This window comes from Hylaeus volcanicus, chromosome 1 (assembly GCF_026283585.1).
Source record: "Hylaeus volcanicus isolate JK05 chromosome 1, UHH_iyHylVolc1.0_haploid, whole genome shotgun sequence".
Lineage (NCBI taxonomy): Eukaryota > Metazoa > Arthropoda > Insecta > Hymenoptera > Colletidae > Hylaeus > Hylaeus volcanicus.
Window position 1 is genome coordinate 34,097,942 of NC_071976.1, and position 25,405 is coordinate 34,123,346.

The following is a 25,405-nucleotide window of genomic DNA, read 5'->3' on the forward strand; positions in this document are numbered from 1 at the left end:
CATCCGACATTTTTGCAAAGGAAATTGTTGTTCAGAATCGTCTCAGCTACCCCCCATTTCCGGCTCCTCCCCGAGTTTTGGGACACCCTGTATACAGGGTGTCCACGGTAAAGTGTGACAGTCGCGGTTATTTCAATAACTATCGATGATACGAGAAATTGTTTGTATGTAAATTGCAGAATGAAATGGGATCTCTATTGTGGCGCGAAGGAACATTTTTTGATGTTATTAATTGAAAAGATATGACGGTGGGTCGAAGGACGTTCATCATAGCTAGCGATGCGCATGAGACGAGATAAATAAATAACATTCGAGACCGAGATCGAGATTCAGCGTATCGAGATTTGGATGAGATCAAGATTATTTGAAATTCTCGTGGAAATCTTGAGAAAATCTTTTATTATATTGCCGATCGCCAACACATATGACGCCGTGACTGCTCCACTAACAAACAGTGCTACGTACAATTTTGTTAATATTATAAATCGCTTCTGCTTTGAAGGCAAGTTCCGACCGGCACACAGCGTGATATTTCTCGTGCGCGGTACGAAGAAGCAATTATAACGTTCTCTTACCATCTTGAGTGGTGAATTTTGAATGAGGATCGTTTCGGTGAGTTGAGTATTGTTTGGCTCCGCGAGATAAACACCCTTCCTGGCGAGAGCTTGCAAAATACCGCAGTGATTCTGATTGTGATAATTTGGATCCGAATAAATATTTGCCAGTGCCAAACAGTACAGCTCTGCATTGGAAAGTGCGTGGACGATCTGCGGCTTCAGGTGTTCTTGATCCTGAAATATAAAGCAGAGATTCGCTAGGAGATTCGTTGAAATTTCTTTTGTTGAAACAGTCAGGAATATCGAAACAAGACTTTCCCAAAACATTAAGTAACGCGCTAAAGCTACTTATTTGTATTTTTTTCAATGACAATTGTTTTAAAATATATATCGAAACATTGGCATTAACGATGCGTAAAATAAAGCAATATTCTGCGGAAAATGAGGTAGAGTCATTTCGCGAAATACTAAATATTTAAGAAATGGTGCCATTTCGAATATTATAGTCGATATTTTACGCCTTTTTTTATTTCATGGTAATTTCTTTTGGTCCGAGCATTAAATATTTTTAAAAATAATGACTATCTGCTGATCGTTGATTAATGGCCGATATTAATAGCCGAAAAAGAAACCACTCGCCACTTAAGTGCATTTATTTTGCTACAGTGTATCGAATCGTTCCAACTTCTACCCATGTCATTGGTTACCTGCGATTCACGTAATTCGACGCATCGTGCATATTATTCCACGATCGTCGTACGACAATGACCGCGACCGATGTCCCCATGTATTTCCGTTACCATGTAACATCGTATCGAGTTCTTGGCATTTCCGCGCACCGTGCCGGAAATTACGGAATACTAATATTTGCACGTCGCGTCTGCAGGATATTCTTACGCGGTTGCAGCCGCTCTATGCGCCAGGTATTGTGTTTCAAATTGGCACTGCGGACAGATCCGTTTCGACGGAATGTGATTTTTTTCCCGGAGCAAAAGATTATCTAGCTCATCCATACGAGCTTTCTCTTTCAGCGATTTACTTATTCAATTCGGCGTTTATCGATCAGATTAAGGGGAGAAGCCACCTTGGACGCGTGAAAATCTTAACTATACTATCATATTTTCTTTTCTCTTTTTTTTTTTTCAAAAACAATCGACTTAACGAAAGCTCTGATTGCTGAGATTTATTATACACCAGCTGTGCCCCGCGTGGAATATTATTTATTTTGTGTCGTTCGCGTTCGATTGACTGTTTAAGGTTGACTCAGACTATACGACACGTTCCGGCACCGACACGACAAAACATTAAAACACGCGTTTTAATGGAACTATTCGCACTATTTCCGTTGACGGAACGTTTAAGTCGGTGTCTGTTGAGTGTGAATAGTTCCATTAAAACGCGTGTTTTAATGTTTCGTCGTGTCGGTGCCGGTCCGTGTCTTATAGTCTGAATCGACCTTTATTCTTCAACCGCGTGTTCCTTCGTAAATCGATCGCGATGACTGTCTTTTGTTTTCCGCGACTCAAACATTGCAATCGATATTTCTCATCGCGAGTATAACGATGCCACAACTTTATTTATAATTAAAATAAAATATATATTCCATGCCATTTGTGATTAAAGAACAAAATTCGAACATCCCTTTTGTCGAGCCCTTCATTTTCCAAAATATTAGAAGATGGTCGGTCAATCCAACGGGAAGCGATCAAAAAAAAATCTACTAATTCCGTAAACACGACAATCGATAACCCGTACGATGCACGATTTACCCAGATCCCAGGGAACTAGATCTCGCGTGTCGAGATGCTTTTACTTAAATCGCCAACTCGAAGCGGATCTAAAGCGATACGAAAACTAGTTTCTCCCTTTACAGACCAAATCCTGTCTCGCTTGAGCGAGGAAATTAGGGCGAAGTTGACGTTACGTCGGTCAAGTTAGTATCGGAGCCGTCTGGGTTTACGACAAGAACGTGATAAACCGGCCTGCTTTTGAGCTGCTCAACTTAAACACTTTTGGTAGTTGGTTTACTTTTTCGATAATTAGTTTTCTGTTCTAAATATAGCTGCACGTGCTTCGAACCTTAACACGGGGCTTAGTAGTTTTACAAAATAGGTTAAAGGGATGCCCTACTTCGGCAGCCACGGAATAGGAGGTGTTCTATGTATTTGTGAATTTTTTATCGCGCTACTATACACCTGATCGAAATTCATTTTCGATTGTCAATAAAACGTACAACGATAAGCTGAAAAATGAAATTTTTAAATGGTATTTATTTTGGCTTCGCGTAGTGGTTGTAAATTCATACATGAATAACGACATTAATTCGTGACTTAAAAGGCTATAAACTGATACTTTGAGTAATTGCGATCAATTTGAACTAGGAGACATCTCGTAGTTGCCAGTGAATGGGTCAAGTCCTTGCAATGTATTACATTTGCAACTCTATCGAATACGAGCCTTTTTTATTCAAAATTGTTTGATTTTGTTTATCGTAGAAGACTGAAATCGTTAGAGGCTTAATAAAATTTGTTTTATAGCAAGCTACAATTAATATTAGTCTTTTTCGAAATTTCATTACTCAGATGTATACAGTATAACAGAACGATAGTATCAATATTGAATCGCTTGAATCGAATTAGAGTTTCGTGTTAAAAATATAGATTTATAATCCTCTACAAAGTTCTGTGTGCATGGAAATATGACTAACGGAAAAGAATAATTGCCGTCATTAGACTTTATGGTACATTAACCCCTTCATATAGTCACTCAAATGAGCTACCGGTTGCATACGAAGTGGCCAATTAAATCTGTTCTTGATCCATAAAAACAACGTCTTGAAAATGAACGAGGAAATCATTTGACCTTAAATAACTAGAAAGTATTTTTCACGGATATCATTAATGCTAATTATATCATTAATTGCGTAATTTTATTCGATCAATTTTATATAAAGAATGACCTAATTTCGGTCATAGTTCCTCGTTAATAATAATAAAGTTAGAGTGGAAATTATTGTTGTTTTCTTATTTATTCGTGTCTCAGCGAGGTATTCGGGTAGAAATCTTCATTCTTCATCTGCTTCCGTTACTTTGAGTTTTAAACAAATCTATTATTTTTTTATGTAGTTCAACTCTTTGTTTCAGAATAATTTTCGACTGAATTTTCTAGATCAATATATAAAAAAGTATTACTAAACTAATATATAACATCATGCGATGTCGTCATAATTATCAAACGTTACAAATTTATTTTATGTTCAGTTAGTTTTAATTTTAGTTCCTTTGTTTGAAAGAGATCGTTACATTTTGAATTATATTTATATTAATTCAGTAAATTAAATTGCAGTATTTACAAGTTCTGAAGATGATTCAAACAACAAAGAATCGATACGTGAAACGAACAATAGGTTGTTCGAGATTGCAAAATTATCACGGATTAATTTGCATACGTACAAGAAGCTTGTCTATGAATATTACATTGGGAGCTGTATTCAAATTCGTGGTTCCACAAGATGGAAGGAACCGCGAGATCTGGACCATCGAACCATGCCACGGATAACAGAGGACCGAAGGGAACTTGGGCAAACAATTCTAGTTTCTGAGCAGCTGATGTCGTAGTCGTGGCTTCGTACGAGAATCGATAAACGTGAATTCAGCGAGGCAAGGCAGGTGAAAAGGGTCGGTCTACAAAAGAAGCAGAAGCACGCGAATAACAGCAAAAACAAAGCGAACGAAACAAGGGTAGCATAGGAGAGAAACTAAGAGAACGAATTTTAATCCGACCGGTACATTAGTAACTATGCTATCGATAATAAACTAGTCGTTATCTCTAAATACTGTTAGTCTCTGGTGCACGACTGGATTTACAACATAGATCCGTCTAGATCATTTTCTTCCTTTTTACATTCACTTTATTCTCCGTGGTTTTCAATTATTTTTGTCGTATAAAAAAGTATTCCTCTCGCGTTTCAACGTACTTCAAGTTCGACAAATCTAATTAAATTGAAATCTATTTAATTTCCAACGATTTTGAGGATTCAGTAACGCAGGATTTGGATGATGCATGACGTTCAAATGACGTAACATAACGGAAGAAAAGATATATATATAAAGAATGATATATATATATCATTCTTTTAGGGTTATAGCATAAAAAAACAAACAAAAAGGTGGTTTAATATTACCGCACGAATGAAAGATTTTAATGAATTTGAAATTTAGTCGTTCGGCGCGTTATAGGACTCGTACAAGACTAACTGAACTACGAGTCGATCGTTGGTTTTGAAAAACACACGCGATCACGCACGCACACGCACACACACACGGACAGTCAGCGCTCATCACAGTCACACCAAACCACGAATTTTAAACACCAAGGTGTTAGGGAATACTCTAAAATTTGCACTGCATCTAACCCATTCAAATATCAATGGAAATTAAATGGTAGATACCATTTATTTGTACACTTGCAAGGGAAGCTTGCGAAGCGATACTTGGCATGAATATTTAATAACAACAGACCTATCTAAGAAGCCAGGTGTAATTCGTTGGTCGTTATTCACTTTGAAGGAGAAACTACCCCTTTTCTCCGAACCGCCCCATTTATTCATGCGTTTATAACTCGAAAATGGTAAGAGATATCGAAAAAATGTTCAAATAAACATCGCACTGTTTTTGGAGACCTATAAACCAGTATTCTTTCTACCAGTGAATCTTCGCGGCTGTATAATACATTAAAAAATATTTACACCCACTTTGAGCAAGGATTAATAATACATATTTGTGAATGATACGTTGAATCATGGACTTTAAATTCTATCTTGGATCTACGCGTGCGTCTGTAAACGGTGAACGTGTTTTGCGATGCAGCTGCCCGTCACGGCGATGACAATGTATCAACCGCGCCGGGACGAAGAACGATGGAAGAACAACCTAAATGACCAATTATCGGGCGCCCGGTCCTCTTTCGCGCGAGCGAAGAAAGCCACGAGATGATGAAGATCCGTTGGAGATGAGCCAGACTCTCCCTCTATTGTTTCTAAGGGAGTTGAAATCATCGTCGGATCGCACCTCTGACTTTAAGGGGAAAGTCAAGACTGTGCGACTGATTATTCGGACGAAAGTTCAAGTGTGAAAAGGATACAATGAACGAAAGGTTCCCTTGATGGTTAAAGATGCCCGACTCACGGAGAGGATTATATCTTACACGAGAGAAAGGACGACTAATGAAAGGAGAAGTTCTCCTGGCTAATTAAGCAATCGCCAAGAACCTCGAAATCTATTGCGATCAGATTAACTGTCTTGTCGCAAGACGTAACAAGTATATCTTAATTATCTGCTTGCGAGCGGATCTCTTTTGAAATATTTAGACCAAATTTCTCAGGTGTTTAACCCTTTGCACTCGAGGCCTTTTTTTCTGGCATCTACCAACAACTCGAGACGTTTCTTATTCTTATTCTTTGATGTTAGGTAATTATTGTTATATTGCCTGTTTTCAATTTTAGATTTTTCAAATTAACACCATGCCGTCCGGGTAATTAAAAACAAAAAGGGTGTACGAAGGGATTGTCGTGTTTGCTATGCGAATAAAATCAGAAATCCTACGTATTTTATATGTAAGACTTGCCAAGTACAGTTACATGTTGGCGATTGCTTTAATAATTATCACGCAAAGGAAAAGTATTAAATATGTTGTTATTGTTTTGTTTTTTGTGTATGTTTGTTTATAAAGTTCTTTTATATTAATTCTTAAAAGATATTGCCGGTCCTGGCGACGTTTCACCGCGTATACGTGCGGCCATTGAAGTGTTAATGCAGTTCGATAACCCTCAAACAGTTTAATATAGTATTAAAAAATATTAGGTTGTACCGAAAGTTTCTTTCGCGAGTTGCACTCAATTATTTTATATGGTCGTGTTTCTATAAATAGACAATCTAATTTCATAGATATTCATGTTGTAACGGTGATGGAGCAAAATGAATCGTGCACGATTCAGTAATGTAACATAAAACATAAAATATCGTGCATGTATTACTTATTAATCAAGCGAAAGAAACTTTTGGGACAACCTAATACTTCTATGTTTTGTTTTTTTTTTTTATTTCCGGATAAACAAGCTTCGAGGTAGAGCGGCCACTAAAACTTATCGACACAAAACTATCCGGTTAACCAAAAAATCCTCCGTCCATCGAATGTGTAAAAATTCGTGGTTTTCTTCCGGTTGGTTCTTCCACCGCTAGATAATTCACATTTAAGACCAGAACCGCTCAATTACTCCGTAGAAGTTCAAGGGTCCTCACCTCGGGCCATCTATGCGACTGGAAAAACTCCTTCTCAGCCGTGAACCTAGGACCTTTCCAAACGAGAGATCGACACTGTTGCAATTCGTTTCCTGGCGTGCACGTAGGAGGAAACTGGTCCTCGATTAAATACATCCCGATACGAAGCGAAACAAAAACCGAACGGGAACATTCGTCGCAGCAGCTCCGCGATTTACTGCCAAGTCAAAAGAGGTCGAATGCGACCGATAGCGGAGTAATTTGATTGGTTTAATTGGATCAACCGCACAACCGGGGCCTTCGCAGACACGGAAATGGCGAAGCATAGGTTACGGTTGCGATGCAGTCGATATGGCTTTCTTTTTTCATTACTGTGTATCGTCATTGGTTTTTTACGTTAGTCGTATACATGAATTAATGAGTCTGTTTATGTGGAGTTATCGTTAAAATACAATCTGGTCCCGCGTTTGATTAAAAAGGTGAACGTTGCCGAAACAACTCCGATTTTGATGACCTTGGAGTATATTGTTAAGAGTATCATTTCGAACAACTTTTTTCTACGCATATATATATATGTGTGACGAGATTTTTAGTTTCTGAGACATTTGCAAACATGTACGAGGGAATGTAAAGCGTAGATGCGTCGTAATCATGTGTACATTAATTTAAAATAAAAGAAATCGAATATATTCCATACTATTTGTTTTATTTAAAAAAGAAAAAAATTAAAGCCTCTTCTGGTGAACTTTTTATTCAGATATACTTTTATACCAGAAATAAGTCAATAAAAGTCTCTTTTAGAAAACTTCTTAAACGATCAACAAAGCCCCTTTTGGAAACCTTTTTAAAAAGTCAATGAAGCCCCTTTTGAAACACTTTTTATTTAGATAAACTTTCATACCAGAAATAAGTCAATAAATATCATAATAATAATTCAAATTCGTTTACATATGTATCTTGATCGTTCAATTCCTAAGAATTAAATTTGATTTTGATTCAATTACATTCGTTGGATATCGAATAATTTCAACCGGTCAATTCCAAAAGGCCGCTTTTTTAATTATCTTTGTACTTTTTCTGAATCATATCTTGAGTTTGTAGAGCACTCTAACGTCATGTAAGGGATGTAACAGAAATAGTTTTTCCATAGTGGTACCACCTAGACAGTTAATTAGTTTTAGACGTAATTTAACAGATTTAAATGAAAAAATATGAAAAAAAAAAAGTTCGGTCAGAGCGTTTTTAGGAATTGACGGGTTAAACGCATAGAGAATTTGTTGTTTATTTCGAGAGTTCTTCAGACTGTTAAGCAGCTGTACATATGTCAGCTTTTGATGAAGGATGCAGTGTGCGGTGATGCTCACGCGACAACGGTGACAGCCATGACAGCTGTGGCATTATCAGTCCACCTCGATGTTCCGCCTAGTCTTCTATTCGTACGTTACACATTTTGGTTCATGGAAAGTCAAAGATTCCAAAAAACGATACGCCAGAAACGCGAGAGCAGCTGGTACGCGCGATGACATCAGGAATCGCGTATCACGTAAATACAGTGACTCTGTGCACTGCAACGACGAGTGGAGTTACATTTTCAAACGGAATCTAAATATTTACACTTTACGTAAGTGCAACGCAGAGTCGTAATTAAAAAGGGCAGAAACGTGAAATGAAAAAGCACACTGCTCCGTCGTGAAAACGTCGATTCAAAGTAGGCATACTACATAGAGTCGTATCGCGTTTAATGCAATAAGATTTTTATGTTTCTTCGTAGTAAGTTTCCCAAGGATCCTATTGCTAATTATCGAATTCTTTTCGGAAAAGTTTATTGGCGTGTCCCGAGCAGCAACGCCCAACAACTTCGTACGGCTTTCACGGTGAGGTCGGTTTTCTCCGTTCCGAAATAATGACGTGTGCCACAAAAGAGTTTTCAGGATACCTTAAAAAGCTGAGGATACCGTCTTTCGGTCATCGAGGAGCTCACGTCGACATCGACGAATGAAGGAACGGTATGTACCTTCGCTTCGTTAGCAGCGAACGCACTTAGGCAAATGAGAATTTCACCGAAAGGGATGATCCTTAATCAATCGACTAACGAGATGTGTTCATGAGTGGAACAATGTACGAGGTAAAAAGTCGTCGTTTAATAGACGTGTATTCGTTCGTTAGCATTATTCTGATCAACGATTTCAAGCATCGCTAGAATAATTAAATCGAGGAAGTAAGTAAATTCTGAAATAATTTCTGTCGATTCCGATTCTTAAATCAGAAATAAATGCAGGATTAAGTTCGAAAGGCACATAGTATGGTGCTTGTAGATACGTACGACTCTAATTTTTATGAATATGACTTTGAAACTGATATCTATAAGTAAGACATCATTTCTTCGGTATGCAATATTTTGGAAAAAAGACTCGCGTCACGTTTCAATATTTATTACGTAACAATTGTCGATGAAAAGAAAATAGAAATAAGTCTTAAGAATAAGGCCTGTTTAGAAAAAGTTTTCAATTTAGAAGACCCAACATCAATATACATGACTGTCTTAATATATCAAACCTTTCCATAGAACAGAAATAATGGAAACAATATGCAATAGAGATAAAAACAAAAAGTCAGACAATCTGACCCGAAAGTTTGTTGTGAAAGAATATCATAGACCCGTTGTTCTCTCGCCAAATACATAAAAAAAAAATGAAAATACTCTGCTAATAAAATTGTTTTCAATTTTCTAATGTATTATTAAAAAGGCAACGATTTCTACTATTTACGGTATTCTTTTTGACTAGCAGAACACCAGATTGATCGAATTTTTTTGCTCAGCGAATTAAGCAAAAGTTAACAGATTGGAAATAGTAAAAGATCCGCGACAGAAATGGGAGCGTATGAACTGGAATCCTCTTTGAACATAATATCTCGTAATTACTGGATAAGTCGTGTTCGCGTTAATGAGAAGCAGCGAAATACAATGTCGACTGTGTTCCTTGCATTGTAGAAGAGCAATATTACGTACCTCGTGATCGACATAATACGGCTCACGAAGGTTTTCTGGCACTCGGTTGTTGTACGCCTTCGACAGGAGCCATTTTACGGAGGCACGTTGTTTGGCCTGAAACAATTAAAAAAAATAACGAAATAGGTCAGTATTATATCTATTATTACTCTTCTTTTATAGTTTTAAATACCAACAGTTCCTATCGGTATTCTTGCCAATATATATATATATTATATATATATATATATATATATATATATATATAATTATTACAGTATTGATGTTTGACTTTTCGAAACGTCATGTATGTATTTATGATAAATATAGATTGTCTTAACTTCAATATATGTATATATATAACGATGATTATATATATATACCAAACAGGAAAGTTTTTAATGTTTTAAGTTGTTGATTATATATATATATAACTTATATATATATATATAATTAATATAATTATATATTATTATACAGTGTGTATATATATATAATCAACAACTTAAAACATTAAAAACTTTCCTGTTTGGTATATATATATAATCATCGTTGGTATAATTTAGTTGAGATAAAAGTGTTTACGACATTTTTCAGAACATCATGCATATATTTATTACCAAACAGGAAAGTTTTTAATTTTATAAATAAAATGTTTAATTTTGAAGTTAAGACAATCTATATTTATCATAAATACATACATGACGTTTCGAAAAGTCAAACATCGATACTGTAATAATTTCATAAGAGAAAAAGGGAATTTGATTTCTACTTTAAAAAGTTTTTATACAATTTCATTCATGAATCATTGTCATTGTCAGCTAGATAACAAAATTCATGGGGTTTCCAAGAGTCTCGACGGCGCAGTTTCTCTTGTAGAATAATCGATAAGTGATCATCAACTAGGTAGGAGCCTTCATTATCGCACCTTTCACCCAACAATAAGATGAACCACTTTACGCGATACTTGAGACGCCCCTCAACGCCATATTGTTAGTAAAATGCTCAAGTACTGCGTCCTCGCCTAAAATTCCGAACCACCCCACGTCTACGTGTCTCAAAAAAAAAAAAAAAATGATCATCTATTTTCAATCCTACCCAGACACTTATCACTTCGTGTACCATGCACCATATATTTATATATATTTTTTAATTCCAGCGAATTAAACCTACGAAGCTATTAACTGCGTTATTGGTTGTTTGTTTACAATCCCGAGTTTGAAGAAACAAGGATTAAAAGAAGAAAATTGTGTTCGCTCTGTTAAATTCCACACGAACAATGACGAAAGACACTTTTTAAAGCTTTTTCTATTTCCTACCTATATCATATTTTGTCCACGTGTCGTTAAAATGTACACTTTGAATTTCCTGAGGATTTTGCTGCGTCTCGACGACCGAATTAGTAATTCGTCGAATTAATTCTTCGCGTATATTTACTGCTGTATCGTACAGCTTCTGTTTTAGCGTTCTCTGTAAGTAGAAGTCAAAAAGTTTTAACGTTCCACGTAGCAAAAAGTCACATTGAATATTTGCTTATAACATCGTAACGAAGCGTACATGAACAAACTTCATATAACGTTCTTTCTTGTTTTCACTCGTAGATCAATGGTTCTACGATCTCGCCGGAAATGTAGGAAACACCCTCTATAGTAACTCGTTACTGCTATTTGCATAATAATTTTGTGCAAGTTTCAAAAGTAGATAGTAATTTCATTGCGTTTTTACGTTGGAGCGTTTTCAAAGTTTACGTCAAGCAGTATCGGCTGCAAAAAGTTACGAAAATTGCCTACAAACTGACAAAGAAAAATGAGTGGCTTTTGCAAGAAAATTAATCGTAATTGTCAGTACACTTTGATACGAAAAGCAGAAGCGATATCGAAACACCGATGTTGTTATGATCTGTTTCGTTCCAGGTTACGTTACTCGTGTTAATTAACGTCTGCTCGAGTTTTCAATTTTCATTAGGATAGTAGACCAGCAATTACGTCACACGGTGGTCACGAAACTGCACAAGTATTTTCGTCAGGTGGAATGCCGATTTATAACATTGGGTGAGGCTCAGGAACGTGAGCAAGGAAAGGGGGTCAAGCGAAGACCAGCCAATCATTGTTATCGACCAGCAGAACCACTGTTATATTGTCGTCATCCTTTGTAATAGGCGATCTTGAAATGACGCTTTATACCGTATTTCATGACCTACACAGTTCATCCAAGTTTCCTTTGCCTCGGGTCACACGTTAACGACAAAACAACGAAACCGAAGATTCGTGTACTCCGGAAAAAGACGTGACTCTTTTTTCAGAGTTCACGCATCTAATTATGTCTATAGTTCTAATTAATTTAGAAATTGACAAAGATGGTATTTATTAATTAAAGCGAAGGAGTTTTAGGATTTTTCTATGTTATTAACGGAATATACGTGTCAAAGTAGTCATCGTGAACATTTTAACGACATCATCTCTTATATTCAATTATAAACATGTCTACTTTCATTTAAAGTGAATAAAAAATCGGATATATTCGATATCATTTGTGGCATATAAACAAATGAAATTCTAAAGTCCCTTTTATCAAATCCTTATAACTGCACTATACGGTATAATGTATAATGCTTCTATTTAAATTAATTAGAACCTATACAGAACAAGAGAACCGAAATAACATTACATTCGGCACTATTATCACCCAAAATATTCCTATTCGTTTTCTATTCGACTAGTTATAATTTATCGAAAGAAAGTAACACTTGATTTTAAATAATTACACGATCAAAAATTTTCAAAATTACAAAAAATTCTTTGACGTACGTTTAAACGTTACTCCAAAAAGAGGACAATGCTCCTTTTATCAAATCCTTGTAAACGTTGTATCCCTTGTAAAACGAGGGGATTGCTAATATTTTGCTAGCGCAAGTAGATAAAATACTCGTAGAAAACCTGCTGTTTGCGAATAGATGACTATCGGCCATAGAAAAACGTATAAAAGATACCGGTAAAGGGGTCAGATAATCGAGTAGCGAGCATAAACGTTTCAAAAAGAAGTTGGCAAGCTGAATGGGTCCCGGTTAGTCTCAAAGATCTTCAATATTCAGTGCACCTTCGTCCCTCGGGATAACTGGGAATGCCGACGCTACGCTACCTGAAACGTCGTCGACGACGCGAGAGGGAGACGCGTTTAAATATTACGTCATTTCATACGTAATACGGCTCTTCTCGTGACATATTCAAGGTGCGATTTTTTCCAACGTAAAACGTGAATTGCCTGTTGGCAAGTGATCAAAGAAGCAGTTTTTCGGGGATTTTTTGTTTTTGCACAGAAAGTACAAGCACGAATATCGTCCAGATTTAAATACAAAGATGTGGATCATATTTCCTACACTTTCACGTTTCTTTAATATTAAAAATACAAATACAGATTGGTTGCGAGACCTGCTGAAATATAGTCTGCGAAACGATATTATAAAATGAAAGCCTTCGCTTACTAATTTTTTTGTTTTTTTTTTACTAATTTTTTTGGTAGGTCTCGCTCACAGGTTTGTGTTGCAATTACCACCCGCGAAAAATAAATTATTTATTTCCTACCCTTAATAATTAAACAAAATATCCTGAAAAAAAATATAGCGAGATGCAGTTTAGAAGTACGAATATTTTCGTTTTTGCAGAATTTTAATATCCGAAATAGTAACCAGGAAAAAAAATAAATAAGAAAGTCGAGGGTGTTTACTCACATAACGGTCTGAAACTTTGTGGGATGATGTTTTATGCGAAAAGCATTGCACGGCACATAATAGCAACGAAAATTGCGCGATTGCCTATCCTTATCCTGCTGGACCCTTTAATACGACCGCGAAGCGTAAATCATTGTCATATCGAAACGAAATGAAATGCTTAAAACCTGTTTAGAACGGCATAATTAATCCGTTTAGAATTTATTGCATTTCATTCGGAACGTATCGCTGCAACGATTGAGACACGAATCTGTAATTGAGCGTAGCGAAGAGTCCAACATTTATTTACAAAAAGCGCTTCTGTTTCTGTTTCTGCGTTCGCAACAGTAATTTCACGCTACCGCTCACGGAAATGTTACATTACACTTGATTAAATTTGCTTTGAAAGCGAACGCAGGACTGCTATTTTTTTCGAACGAACACACCAAGGTAAATGGTTATTAAGCTCGCTATTAATTAAAGGGAAGGACGCTTGCTGGTAAAGAGAAAACTATCCACGTTAGGAGAGGCAAGTTCCATTTACTTTAATTAAAACCAAAGGAATTCTATGCACTTTATTCTCACATGTCCGTACCTTGATCTTCTTCGTGCCCTTGGTAACATATTTGGACGTTTAGTTTTCCACCATTATAATTACTGTTGATAATAATAATACAAAAAATTGATAATAACAATTGTCCCTGAAGAGGTGGTCAACACATATTATAGTTCAAATGTAACGAACAAGGATGGAACGACGAAGACAAATATCAGCTACTTATCAGGTGTTATTTTCAACGTACTTTGATCGATAGAGGTGTGGCTTGATCCAATAAGGCGAGAGTAAGTTCCAGGAAATTATCAGTTTCGTCCAAAATGAGGGTGCTGTTAAATAAACCGTAAAAGTGCATATCACCAACCATAAAATTGCAAGAAAACTCGAACGCGATATTCCCCGAGCTGAAGGAACGTGGGCCATGAAACGAAACGGTGAAAAAGTAGGGGAAACAGGAGAGACCTCACCCCCAGAAAAATCATTCGCCATGAATAATATTTACGTATACCGTTTAATAACCATAAATACTACTGTAGTCTAATTGTACTTTTAAGACGATATAATTGAACAAAGTGTACGAAATTTTCCAAACGCTACAAAGATGAATAACGATATTTCAAATTTTATTTTCGAATGCGACGACATTTCAGCTTGAAAAAAGAAACCACGTTTTCTACACGTTTCCCATTGATCGTCGATAGCGATCAGCACGAATTGGAACGAGAAACAAAAGCCTGAAATATTGCTAGCTGGCTTGGCTCGCAAAGTCGTTAATTTATTCGTTCGGTTACCTTCGCCTTGCTTTTCCGTATGATTAATTTAAACGTCGAACAACGACGTTTTATTAGAATTCAATTTCCTCGAGAATTATCTTAGCGTCGTTATCGAATCGAACGTTTGCTTCAATTGAAGTTCCTGTTTCTTTCAATTACTCTGACGCTTTAAGCCGTTCGCTGGCAGGCAAATTTAAAGGGTTTTGCCTTGGGCGCCAAGATTTAATACGGATGTGTAATCTAGGTTATTATTCTGATAATAAAAAGTGACATTGAATTTGTTGTTTTAAAAAGAAAATTTACGATCTTCTTTCGCGATAATTCGTGATTCAAAAGGCTATAAACTTATCTCTTGACGAACTGCGATCAATTTGAACCACGAGACATCTCGTAGTTGCCAGCGAATGGGTTAACGATACATCAGCTGACAGCTTTCATATTCAAAACAATGGCATGACACGTTCTACGTTATAAAATTATAACGTTACTTTCCATACTTTAATATTTCCAACTCAATTTCCAATAATGTGACGTCATTCTCTGAATCACTTTTGAAACCTAATCCCCCAAGATTACGTTCTTAATAAGTTTCTGTTCTTAATCAATTATGCAATAGTAGGGGAAACAGGATCACTCTCGTTATCGACAGCCTTTTGCCATCTGGTGTGCGAATTTTCGATACCACATCGATCAAAATCAATGAGCTTATGAACGATAAATAAGTACTGAGATTCGCAGAAACGACATTTACTTTCCAGTCCGCTTAATAATTCTACTCGAATTTTTATTTAACGAGTAACGAATAAAAAGTTGGTTTCATTTTCATTCGTTATTCGATATTTTTATCTGAACGATAATTGTGCCCATCTCTGGCTGCAACCTATTTCCGAAGATGTGCCATCAAATGGTTTGAAGTCGACTACTTCAGACAGACTTCCTGTCTGACTGACGTTTGTAGACCAAAGTAAGGTACAAGAGGATGCTAAGAATATAATTAACTGGAGGTATATATGCGGATACTCGAATAAACGTACGACACAAGGCTCGAACTTAAAGAAACTTAACACTTCTCCTAGCGTCCTACTTAGAAAGAGTTTACAACTTATAAGAAGATTTTCTATGTTGGTGTACGAATTAATTCTTGGCTTCTAACTTTCAACATACAATTTTGCGGTCACCCGCATTTTTTATCGTAAGTTTTCCGTTCTTTAATGAAAATGTTTGCAATTTTTAGCGATATTACCGCTTACACCCTGCGACCTACCAAGTTCAAGAGAACTTAGTGAATTTTAGGTGGTTTGTAAATATTTTTCGAAAATTTCGGGTGATAAGCAATTTTACTGTCAGTTCGTACAATTTTCCGGTCACTCGCATTTTTTATCATAAGTTTTCCGTTCTTTAATGAAAATGTTTCCAATTTTTAGCGATACTACCGCTTACACCCTGCGACCTACCAAGTTCAAGAGAACTTGGCGAATTTTAGGTGGTTTGTAAATATTTTTCGAAAATTTCGGGTGATAAGCAATTTTACAGTCGTTTCGTAAAATGATTCGAGCGAGATCACTTTTTTCCGTTTTTAGAAATTGTTAAAATGAGCGCTGGCACTCTCGTCGCGCCCTCTTATATCTTTTTGATACATCGTCGCTTCAGGACGTTTGAAGTACATCTTGACCGAATTCAAATAAAAGAGCGTTCGCGTTTCGCCGGGAGAAATTTCGTCAGTTTCAAAATTATTTGAGGAGGCGTCCACCTCGAGATAAAACGAAACCGTTTTGCCCTTGACCCAGGCGCAATTAAATTCTGTGAAACGATCGAAATTCCAACACCGTCTAGTCGAAATTTCAACAAACTGAAGGAGAAACATGAATATCGCAAATCCTTAAGTAACCTTTTGTACTCGGAGCCATTTCGTTACAGAATGTGCTAACGAATGAATCGCGTCGCATTAAAAATAATGTAACTCAAAAAGTATGTAATTTATTTTGTGATCTATACAAAAGTAAAAATTGTATACTATCCTATAGTCTTTTATATTATTCTAATGCGAGGTAACGTGTAATATAGTCACAGCTATGTGTATGTATCATTCTATACACATTCTGTTCCCCAGAAATAAATGACCAAACTTCGAGGGATTATACTGCTCACCTTGAGGGTGAAAAAGCTTCTTTTCTCAGTTGTAAAGGCTTCCTGCTTGCGGTACAGTTCTGAGAAACTGCTTAGAAAATCATAGACTTTTTATCCGCGGCAGAGTTTTACCAGAATACGTGGAAAGTTCATGCAGATTTGATCTTGGGCTAGATTCTTCCTTTCACTTTACGCAACATCAAGCTGATTTATACACAATAAGTACCTTTATCTTGAACACTGCATCGTACCTTGATCGCTATAATATCTGGCCATAGTTTCTGACAAAACTTTCCAGTAGACCAGAAGTTATTTTAATTCGAAAAGAAAGTGCTTCTCCGCGTATCGCCCTGTTGTCTGTTCCATCCTCGAAATGGACGGAACGAGTCTCTAAAAATTCAGACAAATTATATTTATTAAGGCAGCAGTACTTCGGAATTTCTTTATTCGCTTTGAAAAGTCCGACAAAAGATACTTCTAATTCGACCAATTCAAGTTATTATTCTTGTTTATGTGTACCGATACTGTCTATTCGAGTAAAATAAATTAACGAGACGGAGAAAGTAAATTCGATATAAAAATCACTGTTTTTTTACCAAGAACTGCAAAAACAACTATTTCAAGTCGAATATCGTGCAGAATTGCAAGTCGAGCTCGCCTCGGTGAATTTGCGTCTCCGAAGAAATCTGACGTATGGGTACAGTGAAACGAGATTTCCGTGACGTTGTTTACATGTCTGTAGCGTTCGTGCCGGTCAATTTCGCGAAAGCATACGAGTAGCAAAGGCGAAATAGAAAGGGTCGTACGGGGAAAAGGGAAGGACGAAAAGGGTTGGCAGACGGTGGTTTTTGTCGGGACCCTGTCGTTCAATCAAACAAACGTCTGACTTCCTGTCGTCGCGGGAATTCTATTCTTTGTCCCCAAACTTCGAGCACGTTCTTGTTCGCCTCTGAGAGAAGAATCGAGACAAAAATATAACATCCGATCACGTGGCTGGCTCTCAACGGTATACGTACATTTTCAAACAACGGCATTGCTGTTTTGAGCCTCAGCTACGTGTTAGATAGTAGAAGTCCGCAGGCAAATAAAGTTCAATGGAAAAGGCTTTACTTTGCATGTTAAATTAACCTGCGACCGATGTTCGGTATCTTCTCTCAATGGTAGAGCAATGCGTGCGTGCAGTGCGTGCGACGGTCGTTACTAAACGTTATCCGATGCAATCAACGGCATTACCATTGCTATTGCCAGTCGCTGAGGGTGCGAGTAACGCACACGCCCAACGTTCGATTCGATTATGCATTATTCGAAATTCACATTCCATTTTGTATCACCGTAACGACCAGACAGGGCACGCGTGCGAGGTATAGAAGGACACGAGTATATTTTTGTAACGAATAATCTCTTACAACGAAAAGCCATTTTCAACGTGGTAAATTGCCTCTGTTGTCTGCTAACGGAGCACTTTGTATCGAATGTTTTGATAGAAGTTTAATAGGATATTAGATTAAGAAAAAAAGACTCGATTAAAAACGCTGAAAATAAGACTTTATTCGCAATTTTTTTATGAATACACAGTTCGATGAAATTATTCGAAATTTTGTACACGTTTGTGCGATAGAAATTACGGGGAAAAAAAGGTTTGTATTAAGATTCATTGGTGTCTTTGTGCTGAATTGAAGGCGATCTCCCGTGACTCGTTTTTTGAAGCACAGATTTGCGTGACGTTTAATGGTCGGTGAAGTTGTCTTGGAATAAAAATTCCAAAGGATCTCTCTTAGTTGTGGAGAATGGTTTGTAACTAAATCTGATCAAAGAAATATTGGAAATTGATGAAAATGTAGTCTACACAAAAAAAGTGTCATTTTGTAGGTACAAATTGTGCCGTAATCATGTGATATATATAAATTCATATTCGTATAAAAATATGAATTTGCATAAATACCATCGGTCTGTTAATAACTATGCGTAACAAAATCTTTTTGTCTACTCTATTTATGGTACGCGATCCAACTTTCTCGACTCGATAAGCTGTCTCAGGCGTACTCTGAAAAATTGAACAACGAAGAACGAGGCCGCCAAGGATTCTTTGACAAAGTACTGTTTTAACAATATTACAGGGTAGGAGGTGAACCAACTTGCTTGACCCGGTTGAAAGATTAAAACGTCCATTTTCTTCCGGTACAACGCGCCAACGCTGCGAACGAGGCAGATTCAACGACACGTAACTTTAATAATTCGTCAAACTCTTTTGACGGTCTCCGAAGTTCACACGGATAACGCGCGGATAAAACTCGTACAAGTTTTGTCCAATGAACTTAATCGATGATCCGTACAATGGAAATGATTGAATATATATATCCGGTGTCGTGAACAGAGGTGGTGTATATCAGAAAAAATCGAGTTGACCTAAGGAATGACCTCGAGGTAAAGCTGCAATCACCTCGTGGCTCCTTTTGATCTACCAAAACCATAAATATTATAGTTTTTTTTTTGTTTATGCTTTTTGTGACCTTCAATGATCTTATGTAATAGATCGTTGAACTCATTTCAAGATCCTCTATAATGATACGAGAGCAAAAATATACCGTTTCATTTACAAAAATAGAGCTGGGACTGACCGTATGTGTCATTCTATTAATAAATAATAAATACAATTGCAAGTTTTCTTCGATTGCAACAAATATTAGGCGTAGTTCAAGTAAGAATCTTTATTCGTTATTGTTACATTAAATGACTGTAATGCGACTCTAAATGCGTACCGAACAACTGTAAACGGTCTCTTGTAATATGTGATTGAACGAGGATTTCCATGGTCTTCCTTTATAAACAAGTGTTAAACATACAGAGTTAATTTGTACACGTAATACTATCATTTTTACGAAACTATGTACTAAATACGACAAATAAAGATAATAATAAAAATTAAAAAAAATTGTTTGCAACTATATTTGCCGCGTTTAATTGCTTTCTAGGAGAAGCGAAATTCGCTCGCTTCGTCCGCAAAATATTTCTGTAACGGATGAGGAAAATTCGTACAACGAATCGAATTTCACGAAGACGGGCTCCGATATTGCGGATAACGACGAAAACGTCTCGGATAAAAATGTCAAGAAATCTCCCACATTTTCCACCGCAAGAAATCTCAGGGTTCTTTCACATCGCCCCGGGCGGTTTCTGCGCGGCATGGAAATTCCATCTGGCCGTGAAATCCATTCTGCAAACCAGGAATACCGCGAGGGGATAAATTACTATGCGATATTGAAAAAAAATTTATGCACGCTTCGGAACCACCCGACTATTCAGCGTCTAATTAATCTCGAGGATACGAATTAACGAGAATTACGTTGCGTACTGCATAGAATTAGTATGAACGAAAAAAAAGAAGAAGAAGAAGAAGAAGAAGAAGAACGTTCCATCGAATCGTCAATATGCGAGCGTGATACGATAATTAGTCACGAACGACGTCGCGAAATAATTATTAGCACCTTGCTTCGAAGAAAGTATATATATATATAGCGATTTTGCTTTCGACGAGACTCGTTTGCGAAAATAGTTCTGTTCGCGCGGTCCAAATAATTGCAGAATATAACGTGATATACCAAAATCTATTTTTAACAGTTGACATACGTTTCGGCCAGGTTGCAATGAAATCGTAAGAGTGGAAAGAATTTTGTACACGAGATGGTAATAGTAGGTGCGATATTTTATTTTGGATTCAATGCAATTCGATTTTATTAACGAAATAAAAAAGACATCGCAGAACATAATTTATACACATATATACACATCTATACACCTATATATGTATATAATTATATATAATTATATTATGTAAGGATATGTATATAATTATATACATATAATTGTATCGTGTATATACTATTGTAATTATGTTATAATTGTATCTTATGTATCGATATCTATGCAAATGTTTTAAATGCATTTCTTTATAATTGCATAACATCTGCTGTCCACTCAAGCAACTGACTATCGACTGAGAATAATAGTTTTCACTATACGCGTAGCGTGTCTAACCATTGTCTCATTCTCCTTCAGCCCATTGCACGGAGCGTAACGCATAGGATTTTTGTTTCTTTTTAATTATTTAACCATGTTCCAGGACTCCGACCGTTCTGAAACTTTTGCACGCGTCAGCTAAATAACCGATCATCATTCCTGATTTCTTTTTGGTAGGTCTCACTCACAGGGTTTTTTTGCAATTACCACTCGCAAAAAATAAATTATTTATTCTCTACCATTAATAATTAAACAAAATAGCCTGAAAAAAAAGTATGTGAGACGCAGTTTACAAGTACGAATATTTTCGTTTTTGCAGAATTTTAATATCTGAAATAGTAACCGAGAAAAGAATAATAAAGTCGAGGGTATTTAACCTTGTATTATTCTTAAACGGACTTTTCGGAGTCTGAAACTTTGTGGAATGATGTTTTAGGTCCAAAGCATTGCACGGTACATAATAGCAATGAAAATTGGGCTGGAGACCGAGTGTCTATCCTTATCCTGCTAGATTCTTTATTAATCGAATTCCGACAATAATTGTTGCGCACGATTATAGCTACGCTGCATAAAGATAATAACGGTTCGACGGTATTCGCACTCTGCGCGCCGTGGCAATACGATCGTTTCACGACTTTGCAAAGCTTTTGTTGCGTGGGTGAACTCCGTCCAAGACCGTGTGGGTTGGAAATCCAAGTCTCGCCAACGCTAGTTTTGCTACGGTTTCCAAGGCTGCGTGCCGTCTTGGAAAAAAGCAAGCAAAACCGTACGAAGAAAAGCAAGTAAACGAGCCTCGGAAATCTACCGTATCGAAAACATTCACCTGTGTACGTAAATGCCAAAGAATTGCATCCAAACAACGTTCGCAACTAAAAAGAGATGCATTAGGTGTAGAAATAAATTCTATCCCGTTACATTCAATCTTTACATTCATAACTATAGTTTAAGTAACGATATTTATTTGACATTTTGTTACGTTCACACATTCTCGCCTGGCGCTGCTATTTGTGTTTCTCGCCATGGGGCGGCGCGGTGGTACGCTCCGGCTGATAGACACGCGGGCGCGAGCCACCGGTGGTACACGCCGCCGGCGGGATCGTGTTAAATTACCAACCTACAAAGTACAAAGTTCTTAGCCTGACTTCCATTACAACGAATCTATAGTGTATATGTAAGTCTCGACCTGATGGTTATCGCAAGTTACCTATCTATGTAAAGTTGAATAGCCCACAAATTTTACTCGCTGTTTTTCTTCTAGCAAGTTCTAATTGTATTTGACAATTATTACACGTGAAAAATACTTTTCTTGTATTTTATGCTACTATTATATTATACTACTTTCTCGCATCAAAACTCAGCGTCGAAAAATAACATTACCTATGGGATGATATCCCACAGCTCTAGTCGTGCCCATAACGATTCAGTATGTCGACGTAGCGGCGCCCGAGGAGCTGTGGACCAGATCTGCATGATGCAGTAGAGCCAACGGACCGGTTAAGACTCGAAGACTAGCGAATCGCTTGACGTTTGATTATATAAAATTCTCTATAATGAATTCTTTCCACGCCTGCCAGTCTCAATTTATACTTTCTCAACTTGGTTTTGCTCGATTTTAATTCCCGTTCCCATTCCATTCATCATTTTAATTGAAATGTCAGAATTTCACCATAATTTTGACAGACTCGACAGCAGTTCATTAAAATGGATATATACTAAAATATAACATCCACTAAATCGCAAGAACACATTAACCAAAATGTGAATTTCAGCACATAAAGTTTGCATATCCGTGGAAATGAACTATCTCTTGGTTACTGAAATATTAATTGTCACGGATCTAAATTCGTAATCACCGTCATGCAACTAATTACCATTAAATTCAAGAAATGTCGGGTCGTGTCGCGTCGGTTTATTTTTAGCAGCCGTGACACATGGGACATTACGAATCCTCGGCATTACAATTGCACTAAAATTCAATGTCTGAATTAAAGGGTTCCGTTACTTCTTTTGTTACTAGCTATTTGTACCAATTACATTTGAAACATTAACATATTAAAGTGTTCTTTAATTTTTCTTAAGTAAACCATAGTGTCCGTAATTATTCTGTCGAGTCACAGGGATTTTTGTTCGCGTAGATAGTCGCTTAACATTTACGTAAACAACTCCTTCGAAATTTCTAAACATGTAACTTTCGTCGCGAAAACAATTCACATTTCTAAATTTGAAACTGTATTACTTTATCCGTCTGTGTTAATCTAATTTCAATGCATCCGAAACTATATAGATACAGAAAACAGACACTTGGGGAAAAATTTTAATTAAACTCGGGGCCCAGTTGTAAAGTGTCGCAACGATTCATTTATAATTTGACACACGATATATGAAGTTAATACTACAGATTTTGAAACGAATAGACCGAAATAGGACGGCAGCTTCGCGGAAGTTAGTCGTTTCAATAAAATTTCAAAATATCGGAAAATCAGATTTTGTACACAGTCGTGTGTCCATGGATTGAGAAAAGTTTTTCAAACATTCCACTGACGCATAAATGGAGTTAGTGGAAGCCCTGGATTCCACTAGACCACGGTTTTAGTTCGGTTCTATTTTAATCTATCATATTTGATAGCGAGCAGATATGCATTAATTTAGCGAAATCTCTGTCATTAATTTGATGAAAAGTGTATCCTTAACGTAACCTATGATGTAATTTTTCAAGATAGCATCTAAAATTATTCTGAATTTTATATATTTGTACCGTTATGTCCATACATTCACTTAGCGAATAATTAATTTATCACTGAATCAAGTACTTCCGATGTGTTTCCTGTTTCCTTCGAGGAGGGAAATCATAGTAGGGGTTCAAGTATTAAATGCTTCTTGGGATATTTCTTTCTATAGGGAAGAATTTATGTTTTTAGAACTTTAACGATATTTTAGGTACGTTTTAAAGTACGTTTGGTAATTTTTACAATTCATTCCACTTAGAAATCTTTGAGATGTCGCGTTTTTTTTTCGAAACTGCATTTATGCAATCCGTGAGAATGGTAACTCGAAAGTTAATCGACCGATCGTTTTCAAACTTTACGTACGTTTACTTGGTCTAAATGTCTTGAATACAAAATAAACATGGGATTTAAATCACTGCGTGAAGTATGTTTTTTATTGTAAAAAGATGCAGGAATAAGTGGTAAAAATTAGAAACTTAAAAGACAAATTTTTTCTGTTACAGTTGTCTTAAAAAAAAACATATATATATATTTTTAAGATATATATATCACCTTATAGAGAATGACAGAACGAAAGTGTTTTATAGTTACAGTTTATTAGCGAGACGTTTAATTTCAGAGATAAAAATTGAAAACTTAAAAGACCTTTTTCCTATAATTCAATTTTTGCAATGAATTTGTAACTCTTCAATTTTTATTTTCGAAACCAAGCATCCTATGAATAAACTGTAAACATAAAAAAAGTTCCGTCTGTTCATCCCCCTGTAAGATGATATTTTCGAAAAATTCATTTAACGAATATAAACATTTCTCCGAGCCCATTTCTCGAGAGGTAGACCTTTCGCGGTCGAAGGGTTAAGAAGATTTATTTCGAGAATAAAAAAGTTACGAGTCAATCGAGTGCATTGACACGAAAATTGAGAACGATTCGAAAAATGTAACTGATCGACTTGGCTCGCGAGCAGCTCGATTAATCCTGAAGAACTTACGTAATGCCCGATTATACGTCGTTGAATTCGTCGGTAAACGTAGCCTTGCCAGTACATTCTCTGCGATTCGCGTTCGGTGGCATCGAGAACCGCACTAAATGGAAATGAGTTCGATCGGAAATTACAACCGATGCGGTTGAACCTCTCTTAAAACAGGAAGAACAAGGTCCCCCGAGCGTTCCGATCTATTTTTTTCTCTACCTCGTTTCTCCATTCAACGTTCACGGCGCAATTACTCGGCCGACCTCTCCTCTGGCAAGGAAATTTCGCCCTGGAACGGTCTGAAAAAAGGAGCCCCGGCGAAAGAGCAAATCGGAGCACGAAACCGAGATCGGCAGGCAGAAATTCCGAGTACGTTGACCGCGCGCAACTTTCATGCCTCGGTATTGCTGTAGGTCAGTTACCTGTTTCGTGTTGGACGTTTAGCTAATGCACGCAGCTTCGTAATTTGAGGCTTCCCTCGCAACCGCGGATTAAAATTATGTACACACCGAGGAGGAAAGGCGACTCCACGGCCGGGAACATTGTTCCGCGAGGGTGTGCGCTAATGTACTTGAAAAGCGATTCCGTGTTTCTCGCGAACCTGGAAAACGTTTAAAAATAGACGACGGTTTTACGTAAACCGGCCGGATAACGAGATTTGCAAAATTCGTGGGTTAACGGAACGTCAAGAATCTGTCATATTTC

At 36.9% G+C, this 25,405-nt stretch overlaps 1 protein-coding gene and 1 long non-coding RNA gene across 24 annotated transcripts in view; one reads left to right on the forward strand and one right to left on the reverse strand.

Moving 5' to 3' along the window:
• The window catches only part of LOC128876715 (patronin), an 86,070-nt gene that overhangs the window by 20,107 nt on the left and 40,558 nt on the right, over positions 1-25,405 (reverse strand). For 22 of the 23 annotated variants that reach the window (XM_054123385.1, XM_054123308.1, XM_054123437.1 and 19 more), the window contains 2 exons: positions 9,846-9,941; positions 576-791 (listed from right to left, as the gene is read on the reverse strand). In XM_054123385.1, the coding sequence (XP_053979360.1) occupies positions 576-791; positions 9,846-9,941 (312 nt within the window). Of the gene's footprint in view, positions 1-575; positions 792-6,856; positions 7,434-9,845; positions 9,942-25,405 lie in introns of those variants that run through there. The other variant, XM_054123427.1, reaches the window with a different exon arrangement.
• Positions 7,853-11,071, forward strand: LOC128876922 (uncharacterized). The gene is made up of 3 exons (XR_008457157.1): positions 7,853-8,841; positions 9,828-9,971; positions 10,984-11,071. It is a non-coding gene; the product is annotated as an uncharacterized LOC128876922 (long non-coding RNA).